The sequence below is a fragment of the Stegostoma tigrinum genome, chromosome 33 (genome assembly GCF_030684315.1).
Source record: "Stegostoma tigrinum isolate sSteTig4 chromosome 33, sSteTig4.hap1, whole genome shotgun sequence".
NCBI classification, from domain to species: Eukaryota; Metazoa; Chordata; class Chondrichthyes; order Orectolobiformes; family Stegostomatidae; genus Stegostoma; species Stegostoma tigrinum.
The window spans coordinates 15,885,713-15,897,089 of NC_081386.1; the positions used below are offsets into that span (position 1 = coordinate 15,885,713).

At 39.6% G+C, this 11,377-nt stretch overlaps 1 protein-coding gene across 2 annotated transcripts in view; it reads right to left on the reverse strand.

Moving 5' to 3' along the window:
- The window catches only part of LOC125467216 (DNA-binding protein RFX7-like), a 77,916-nt gene extending 68,222 nt beyond the window's left edge, over positions 1-9,694 (reverse strand). For both annotated transcript variants that reach the window (XM_059639200.1, XM_059639199.1), the window contains exon 1: positions 9,361-9,694. In XM_059639200.1, the coding sequence (XP_059495183.1) occupies positions 9,361-9,500 (140 nt within the window). In that variant the 5' untranslated portion in view covers positions 9,501-9,694. The remainder of the gene's footprint in view (positions 1-9,360) is intronic.
- Positions 9,695-11,377: the final 1,683 nt, after the last annotated feature.

Consider the following 11,377-nt stretch of genomic DNA (forward strand, 5'->3'; position numbering starts at 1 on the left):
AGAGTGGGTCAGAGATTCAGTCATCTGCTACAAATAACTCAGCTCCTCCCTCCTCAATCTTTCCGCCACTTCTAACTACATGCAAAAAGCTCGACACCACCGAGGTCAAAGCAACTTTCTTGTGTGGGACCTTATCAACCACATTGATATTCACTCCCTCAACTATCAGCACATCATAGCAGTAGTGCTGGGCTGCATCTTACAGAAGGTACATAACCTGCCAAAACTTCTGTGACAGCATCTCCCAATCCTGTGAGTACTAGCATGTGAAAAGACCACGGCAACAGGTAAAAGGGAACACAACTCACTGTAGGTTTCCCTTCAAGTCATGAGATCCTACTCAATGAATACTTCTTAATTTAAAAAGTAAGATGAACCCCAAATTTTCCTAAAAAATCAGTGGGATAAATTGAACTTTTCTAACATTCTTCATTTAGTCTATTAGAATGCATCACATCCTAAAAGCATCCAGCTTGTCACCATGAACTGTAGACTGCTGCAACAGTATTGCAGCCAGATTGTCCTGACAAAAACATAGACATATGAACAATGCATCAAGCTGCACGATTTTCTACTGAAAGTACTTTTTCCTACAAGTTTTCTTAGCAGGTTTCTTCAATTGCAGACTGTTTTGTGCATATACACAACCCCAAACGCTTTGTGAACACAGAAGACTGCTAGACTTCTTCGTAGATCTGTTTAAATTGAAGTAGCCAAACAGCCAGCATGCGGTACTGTGTTGGAAAGTTTGCTGATCAGCACTTCACTGGCTCTAAGAAAAGTCAAAACATAGGGGTCTTGTGGCATAGTGGTTAACATTCCTACATCTGAGTGAGGCAGCCCCGTCAAGTCCCACCTCCTCCAGGAGGTGTGTAATACCTTTGAGCAGGTTGATTAGCAAGTACGAGTAGAATCAAAACTTCCTCATTAAATAGCAGCAACTTGTGTCCAAAACAGTGAGATCTTGATCCAACGTAGGGTTACAAATTTTGGCTTGAAAGATTATAAATCAAGAGTTGGACTAAGACTATGGATGCCTCCATTGCCTTGTCCTCCACCACAGGCACTGAATATTGTTTTTTTTTAATATTGGTAACAGCCCTCATTAGTTATACTTAATTTAATTTCTTTCAAAATATGACTGAAACAGTTGTAATTTAAATACAATCTGAGCTCCAATGGTTCAGTGTAGTGCTTCAATGCCCAATTGACTGCTTTTGCAACCCTCACTGACTCCTTCTCAACACCCAAAAATTTGTAACCTCCAGAATTTCTGCAAGGAATTTTTATGAAAAGGGTGTGTACAAATCGGTAGCCAAAGGAAGAATGTTAAATATTTAAATCCAGAAAGCACAAAGCAGATGACATAAACAATGAGAATTTAGTCAAAACCGTGACACTACATTGACTCACGTCAAAAAACACAAAATGTGACACGAATAACAATTAGTAACAAATGAGTAAATGTCTTAATTTTTGTTCCTGCTGTGAAACAACAGGACTGCAGCTGATGCGAGATGATGGCAACTATAGCTTTGAATAGCAGCCAACAGCAACTTGTTTATGCCATCAAACTGCAAATCTCACACTCAGGTCCAGCAAACAATTTTGCAGATGGACGTTTACGCACAAAGAGCCATGGTCCCAGACGGTAAAATTCAGCATACATTGAGATTGCAATGGGTCCCTTGTTCTCAGATAACTGTTTTGGTTTACACAACGTCTAGGAGGTCCAAATGAGCCACTGAACATTTAGAAACTAAAATTATAATTTCACATCACAATAATATACTAACTCTTCTTGTCTCACTACTGTCCTCCACAGTCAAATTGTGTCTGAACTCCAATGTTTAAAATGCCAAAAATAAATCATCTCAGATGAAATTTAAGAACCTACACTTAGGGCATTGCTATCTTCTTCAGGATGCAGGGCTTGTATAAAGATGTTTATAAAGGAACAATTGTCTACACTGACATTCATTTAGACAAGTGACACTAAATTTTCACTGTGCTTCTAGTTTTGCTCCCTTCTCTCTTTCCCATGTAAAATAAAGCATACCACGGTTTTAATTAGTTAAAAATGCTCAATGGTTTAAACAATCAACGCACTTTATCTTTTGTCTTGTAAAGAAACTGACATCAGGTTTTACTTTTAATTAAAATGCTAGGGCAAATCTATTTAGCAAAATGTCACCACCTCTAAGTTACAGTATCATTATCAGGACAGTTATTGTAAGGTTTGAACGACTGCAAGTCGCAAATGACTTAAAAGAGAAACAAAACATTTCAAAGATATTCTTGTAGATTGCTGATCAAAGGATAAAAATGTTCAAAAGCAAAAATAACAATTGCACTGATGTGAATAAAGGCTTATTTATTCATTATCACTGGGTCAAAGCCCTTGAATTCCCTATCTAACACCATAATAGGGGAATCTTCACAAGGACTGTGACTATTGGTGGTGACCCACCATGCTTTTCTCAAGTCAACTAAGCTTTGAGGTCATCATTTATTTCCTGTGGACAAGTAAAGCCTAACATAAAAAAGGGCAGAAATCTTACTTTTACCCATCTGCATTGTAAAAAGCAAGAGATTTTAGTTACAAATTGATGTGGAAAGCCTGAGAGGGATACAGAATACAAGACAGGTGCAGTTTTAAAAGAAATTTGCCAGACCCGTGAATTGGGCTGTATTTAGAAGAGCACATTTTTAAACAGTAACATTAATAGGGATTAAGCAAATTGTTAATTAGGGTCCAAAGGGTCCAACATCGTGCATAATGATAAAATTTGCTTTGTCGGCACTAAAATATCAAAATGACATAGTTCCAACCAGCAACATGTAACCAATCTTAAAACTCCTACTTACAGTTGGAAGTACTGAATGTGTAGGGCCAAAACGGATGTATTTCAGCTTTGTGGAATGTGATTACAATGTTCCCCAAGGATATAAGCCTGGGTCTCTCACAGACATGAAGAATCATATCAAAGGACATTTCACAGGACATGGCAAATTCCAAGGGAAATCAAAAGGTACAAACCATGTTACAAGAGTGGACAAGCACAGAAAACACAGAAAAACATGAATGTGCACTTTTGAAAAGGCATGCAATGAAAGGAAATTAACAAGATCATGTAAAAAGTGGAAATCTAAGGATTTATTTGCTGATCTTTAAACATACAAGGGTAGGTTGAAAAGAAAAGTGGGATTCTGGATTAAATACTTGGGCACCGAAAACAAAACAGCAAAATGCTGTCGAATGCCTATAAAAATATAACAGCACAATTACTGATTACAGTTCCAAGTACTCCGTCTTAGGAAGGCTATTAAAACACTGGAAAACATATCAGACATGACAACTTATGGCTATAATGAAGGTTGGAAAATTTAGAACCATTTCAGTGGATTGAAGAAAGTTTACAGAGATCTAGTAAGCTGTCAAAATGACAAAAGGTTTTGAGAATGTAAACAGTAAAGAAGATGGTTTCTGCCTGTTGGCAACTTAGCGACAAATGGTATGAACACAGGATTAAAAGAATAAAAGAAAGGAACTTGTTAATTCTATGATGAGCACACATTGATTTCTCACAAACCAAAGCATGAAAATATGGTTGTTTGAATTATGAGTGCATGAATAAGTGTCACTTCCCACCTCCAAAAAGTGTATCCAGATTACCAGCCAAGACAGCACTTTATCTTTGCATAAATGCTCCAAAAGCGGCCTCAAATGCGCAACTTATCATGGCTCAGTCAATGTGCTTTAATATGTTTTAAGGCATGATGTTTATGTCAAAATTGTTCCCAACACTTCTGGGTCTAAACCACCAACACATTCAGCACCTGTCCTAGTTCAAATATTTTGACTGGACCACATTTGAAAAAGCATATACACAGCTCAGGTAGTCACATAAAAATTTTATATACTGTTGCTTCTAAAATTAAATTAACAGTATAGATCAAGCTAGTCACAATTAGTAAAACAAGAAAAATTTAAGAAATTCTCCCTCAAAATAAATGACGCATATACCTGAACTACAAAATAATTCTACAGAATAACTCACCATTGTCCTCTGACAATATTTTCTAAACCCACAACCTCTAACACCTAGAGAAGGACAAGGGAAGCAGATGCATGGGAACACTGCCACCTGTAAGTTCCCCTCCAAGCTACACACCACCCTGATTTGGATTTATACCAACATTCTTTCACTTTCACTGGGTCAAAATCCTGGAACTCCCTTCCTAACAACATTGAGCGTTCTTACACCATGAAGATTACAGTGGGTCATGAGAATAGTTCACCACCATCTCGAGGAAATTGGGAGTGGGCAATATATACTGGCGTAGACACTAACATCCCATGAACAAATAACAAAAAAATCCTCTACAGAAGCTACAGATCAATATTAAATTTTGGAGAGGGGGAATAATCACACTTTCTCCACTTGCACTGCTCTCCCTTTCAATTCTATCCTCTGGACTACCGGGAAAACAGAACAAGATCACCTGCTTATGATGTTTCTTTTCTTAAAAAGGTGTATTAAGAGCACCTTGATTTTAATGAAAATATTTTAAACTTCATATGACAATTAGAATTAAATATTTTACTGCAGCACTCCAAGGTAATTTCTTTTCAGAACAATGGCAGTCATTAAAAAGATAGGTTCAGGGTCTTAAGAACACAACTTTAAGCTAATTTGTTAGATAAATGCTCTCTTGGTAGATCCAAAACACACACAAGCAGAAAATGCTGGAAATATTCAATAGGTTTGACAGCATCTGTAAAGATACAATTAGGGTTAAGGTTTCAAGAAGATGTCATCAGAGCTAGATTCTGAACTGGTGATCTTTCAACAAGAGCTCTAATCTGAAATGTTAATTCAGTTTCTCCTTCCACAGGCACAGTTCTTTGAGTATTTTCTGCTGTTATTTCAGATTTCAAGTATGCGGTTTGGTTTGGTTTGGTTTGATATCAGACCCAAAGGTTTTCTGTTGCACACTGGTTAAATTTCTCTCTTTAAAAAGGTACATTAGGTTGCAAAGACTACATGCGGCAAATAATAGAATTTGCATCGTGCATAATACTGTAATGTTATGGGAATACCATTGTCAGGAGAGTTTTAAGGGTGTACAAAATGGAAACTGCTGCAGGAAAACAGGGGAACCGCGTATTGAATATATGGTTAACTAAATATGACAAAATATCCAAGACAGAAAGCAGAACAATTATTGCAACTATCAACAAAATAACTACAACACTCGCATCTGAGACAATGGCAGATATTTGGGCAGAAGGGAAATTGTCACTCACAAGTACAAGAGGAAACCTAAATTGTAAGCTGAGTACCTGTATTTAAAATCCAATCTGGTTACATAACAAAGTATAATGATTATTTGTTTTGCATTAAAAAAGCAGCTGTCTTCATAGATACAGCAGGGATGCTGATTGTAACTAAAGATGTTGTTGGATACAAGTCTGCCATAATACAAACAGAGGAAGTGCAAATGCTCCAACAGCTGTAACACAAACTTAAGATGCATAGTCATGCGATAGCTCTTCATTTACTCTTATCAGTCATTGACAATTCTGCCCTCCCACATCCTTGGCCTTTCATTCAATACTCCCTTCTAAGCATTCCTCCATGTTTTGTTATCTATATTTATAATCTAGATGGTGAAGGTACTCTTATTCTGATTATTCCATGTTAAAATTTCTCCCATTTATTCCAGTACCTTGTGCATAAGGCATTAGTCTACTGAAAACTCATAACACAGACATTAGAATGCCATTGTGGGTTATACATGACTATGCAAATATAAATGAATAAATTAGAGAAGCAGAACAAATACTTGCATCCAACAGTTTTCTCAGGGGCTCTCAATTCAAATGGTTTGCCTAAATCCAAAAAGTATTATTGCAAGAAGAAACAAACACCCATAAATAAATTTTCTAAAAATTTTATTTAACAATGTATATTAAAATTGTCACATTGTCAGAAGCCTCTTTAAATGTCTGCATTGTAAATTCATATGCTGTCAATGAATATGTATGTAAGCTTTTTACACACTTCTATCCGACCACTGGAGGCATTGTGTTATCAGTGGTCGGAGCATGTAATTACAGCACAGCAAGTTTTTAAAAAAACAATTACCATAAGTGTGAATGCAGGGATTCAGAATACAAGACAGATAGATTTCTTTTAAAATTGTATCAAACCACCACAGCCTGTTTCAATTATGTTCCTAACTTTAACTCCCATACAATTACTCCCAAACTTCTATGTGCAACATGACTACACATCAACAAGTAATCCATAATTTGTTTTACAATCTACTAACTTCTGATCCCATACTTATACTGCCATTGAGGAATATGCCCTTACTCCAATTTTCCATGGACAACATCACAGTGAAGGCACTGGTAGACACTAACTGTAAATTCACAATGTTCCATCTAGATTACTCATTCAACTCCCAAAGGCCTCCCTCAACAAATTTCAATGTTTAATAACCCTGGATCGTATTAGCAGACATAAGCTTAGCTAGCTCTTATTTTAATCCCCTAAACATTACAATTATTTTGTTTCACCACTTTACTAGTATAGAATCCATTTCATGTGTCACTGCTGTAACTCAAGTCTTGCCTGAACTTTCCATTTTTTAAATAATTTTCCTCAATTTGAAACAATGGCCCTCTTAGCTGCACTCAAAAGAAAATGTGAAGTCTAAATACAGCAAACACCTCATTCTTTTAAATCATCCTTGTCTTTGCACAAGTCAGAAAAGTGCCATAGTCTTAACTCTGCAATCACTGACAGCCTTTGTTGGCACTCCCTCCATTTTTTTTGAAAAGAGAGAAGCCTAAATTCCAGACACTGCTACTGATTTAGATCAATCAATGTCAAAATAAAATGTTAGAATTCTCTCTCTATTTAGAGGTGACATCCCTAGCTTATTTATGTCAAACTGCACATCACTGCTTTAAAAAAGGTATCATTGCCAGAAAGAAGCTTTTTAGACACTGATAATTATGATTTGCCACCATTAACAATTTGGCATTATCTTTAAAATTAAGAAATGCTAAAACACACATATCCTTTGCATCATCTAAAAAGAAACAATAGCCACTCCAATGTCAGCTGATCATTAAAAAAAAGCTGCCACCTAGGCTCCTCGTGTACCACTGCTTGCTGTTGTCTACCTAACCAGCTGATTACTAATCATGACTATCCTCTTCAACTGAATATTATGCCTTTTTTTTAAATTGAGTAAAAGGAGTTCCAGAAATCATCTGATAGAAACTTTTCTACTTGTGAATCCCTCCCCATCAAGTATTTTAATCTGAAGCTTCTAATAAAAATACAACCTAGAATATATGATAAAATACAGGCGCAGAAGCAGCTCAACAATTCTTTTTCAGCCTCTGCAATTCAGTCAAGGTATTTTACTGATCCAGGGCCATTTTTACTTTGATTTAAATGCGTGGTTTAATATGGAAGAAAAATACTCCAGCTTTAAATTAATCTACATCACTATTGCACAGCAGAGATACAAAATTGCATTTATTTTGAAACTATTTCTGACAAATCAACCTACTTCTGAAGTGCAAATTACCACTTATCAATGTTATGTTATTAAACAATAGATGTGTTTCCAGCAAAGCAAGATGAGCTGACGAGGTCAAAAACATCCATTTCACTTCTGCAGGTTCCTCAATTTGTTAGCCCAACCAACAGCTGGCAAAATTTACTTTCATGTCCAAATTAGATAAGTCCAAGAAACAACCCTGTAAGAAACCAATTAACTGACTGACTACAAACCACTAGTACAAATTACAAACACACAAATCAAAAAAAAACGTGGGGAGAACTGATGAACTCCAGTATGCTATATTAGTTCTAGACCATTTCTGGTCAATGGATTTGATCCCAATTCCATGCAAAAGGCTGTAGATGTTGGTGTACAGCTGTCGTTTCGTTATGGTGGTTCAATGTAACTTACAAATGACAAAGGGTGGACATTCAATGTACATTCTCACAACAAATGCTGTACAATAACAACTAACTGAAAATGTTAAATACTTGCATCATTTAAAACTGTTAGATGGTTGATAATGAAAAGGACTCAGTGAAAAGGAGATGCTCATGGGTTGCTCATTGTTAAATCTCACAACAACTAATATTTGTCATTTTTAACAAGTTGCAATGCTCGAACTTTTCATAGCAACATTATAAGACAATGCGTTACAAATAAGCCCTGCAGGGAGATATTTGACTATGGCTTGATCATCTGACCAAAAAGTAGCTGTAAAATAGCATGTTAATAGAAGAGAGAGGTTGAAAGGTTTCAGAACAGATTCCAGAACTCCTAGGCATATAAAATAGATGATGGCACAGCTACCAATGGAAGAAAGGAAGTCAAGGATTCACAAGAGACCAAAATTGGAATGATGAGATTTTTCCATAGGGCAGTAGGACTGGGGTTTATGATGAAAGGTAATGGCAATGGAGGAACTTAAACACAAAGACTTTTTTAGTCAATGCATTGTTGGACTGAGTCAACCTAGGCCACCGTGCCTAGTGAGGGAGCTTGATGTGATTAAAACAATAATTTGTTGGCTGAAAAAAGTTTATCTATGCACCTAAAAATTATTTTTGCAATATGAAACACATACATTGCAAATATTTTTGATTTTATTTTAAAAACACCCATAAATGCTAAACATAAAAGATCGAAACCTTCAAACGTAGGTTGTCAGGACATAACTAATATGTTATGATGTGAAATGCAGACATCTGGCAGTAGTTCCAGCTTAATCCTGCTTTTTCTTTTCTGGAACATCTTTCCAAATCACAAGTTAACAAGTTGGAACTCACTCATTTTTACTCAAACAAACATTTACGGGCACATCCATCAACAATTTTTAACACTCTTTAAATCCTAATCGGACGGGTTTTGGTGGTGGGGAGGGGGGGGGGGGGGGAGAAGAAGTACCGTAGCGGTAACGTCTTGCTATTTTAACACAAATGCAGCAAAACATTAGGGATCTCCACTTTGTCATCTATAAACTGCAGGATTGTACGCCTTTGAAAAAGACAAAAAATCCCATCCCCCTCCAATCCAATGAACAACAAAACCTAAAAACATAATCGATAGCGTGCAAATCAAAACCTAAAGCAAAAACAATGTACAGATCTTCCTAAGAAAACGCCATAATCAAACATATAAAACATAACCTGTCAATGAAAGACGAGTGTGCAATATTAACACACATTCTCATTTTTATACATACATATATATTGCTCAGGGGACAGGCACGGACTTGTTTACCAAGCAGGCCCCAATTTTTTGCTCGCTTACCAGATCAAGTATTTCAGTTTCTGCTGCAGTGCACTCGCCTCCGACTGTGACAGCCCAGGCACCAGAGACGGCAAAGCCCCGGTGCCCTCTTGTTTGCGAGGCTGTTGCCCGGGCTCCGGCTGTGGCTGCTCCTCTGCCATGGTGATGGTGGTGCGGCGGCAGCGAGGAAGAGGGAAGGAGGAGGAGGAAAGGGAAGGTCTCAGCAAGTTGAGCGTGCGAAAGTGGGAGGGCGAGGGGTTAGGTTTTGGGCTTGGGGGTGGAGAGGTGTGTGTGTAGGGGGGGCGGTTGGTATTGTGGAGTTGGTGGGGGGGAAGACACGCACGGCGACTAGGCCGCAAGCTGTTAACAGCCCCGCGGGAGCGAGCAGCGCCTCCCCCCCCCCCCCCCCCCTCCTATTCACCTCCTCCTCCCCCCCGCTCTGCAGGCCGCTACCAGGCGCCCCTCGCCCTGGGATTATTCAGCAAAGCGACTCGACCCCGACCCCAACTCCATGCTCTCCCTGTATCTGGCGCATCATTATCCCGCTCTCTGCCGGAAGGAGCTCCCTTCGCCTGTCAGTGAAAATAAAGTGAAACTAAAATTATCCCCTTTTTCTTCTTTCCCCCCGGGAAACGATAACTAGAATATTCGTGTTTTTTTTGAGGAGTGGATGATAGGCAGTGGTGGTTGCGGGGAGGGGGGGGGGGTGAAAAGGTGTGAAATCTCGAAGCCGATCCCTCGGCTCTTCACTCGGAGCTGAGTGAAAAAAACCTCCAACAAACAAGCTGCGCCGCGCAGGCGCACACGGCCAATGGTTGGGGGAGCGGGGAATACAAACAAGGGTCATACCCCGCTCCACCGGGTCCCAATAACACCCTCGGATTCTAAACACCCCCTCGAGGGACCAAATACCCCTTACTGGGTCCTAAAGACCCCTCCATGGTTTTAAACACTCCCATCCTGTCCTCCCATGTTCCAAAACCCGGCCTGATAACAAAGACCCTCTCAAGGATCCCAAACGTTCCCGCATCGCAAATACCCTATCCCTGTCATGTAGACCCCATCCCTAGGCCCCAAAACCAACCAAATCCCGTCCTAAAGACTCCTCCCGGATCCTGTTTACTCCCTGGGACCAAAGCATGATCCGTCCCAGTCAGAGTCCTAATGCCCCTTCCACATTTCAAACCCCCTGCCATCCCCTCCCCCCGGGCCTAAAACCCTCCTCCTGGTTCCTGATGCCCAGAGCATAACCCCTCCTCAGGATCCTAATGCCCACACAGATCCAGCCTTTAAGGAGGTAGATATAGCCCTTGTGCTAAAGTGATCAAGGAATGTGGGAGTAATTAGGGTATGGTGGAGCAGGCTCCAGGTGATGATTGGCTTATTCCTGCTCCTACCTTTTTATTTTTCAATGTTTTAAAGCCTTCTCCCCATCCAGATGTCCATCCAGTCTTTATGCCCTCCCAATGCTCCTAATACTCCATTTCTTGGTTCCAACACCCTTCATTCATCTCCTCCCTATGCCCTAATGCCCTAACTGCAGATCCTGATGCACAGTAGTCGCCCCTTTCACCATGTCCTAATGCTCCAGCCCTGCTGCCAAGTATTTACCCCTTGTCCAATCATAGGTCCTGTCACCCAGAGTTCACTCCTTTCTCCATGTGTCCCAACGCTCAACAGTCACTCCTTCCCCAGGTACTAACATCAGTACTTGCCCCATTTCCCAGACCCTAACACACCTCCCTGCAGCATACTAATCTCCATTATTCATCCATTCTCAGCTGGTAATAAGCCAAGAACTCATCTACTCCTCCCTGGGTTCTATCACAGTTCTTACCCCATCAAATCTCCCAGGGCTTAATGCTCAGTGGTCATTTCCTTGCCCTGTGTTCTATCACAGTTCTTACCACACACACACCCCCAAACACCCATAATTCACTTCTTCCTGGGTCCTATTCATTAATGCCCCGGTGCCCTGATACCCAACTCTCTACACCACCACCTCTAATCCAAGCCAATTCTTCCTCCCCTGATCCTA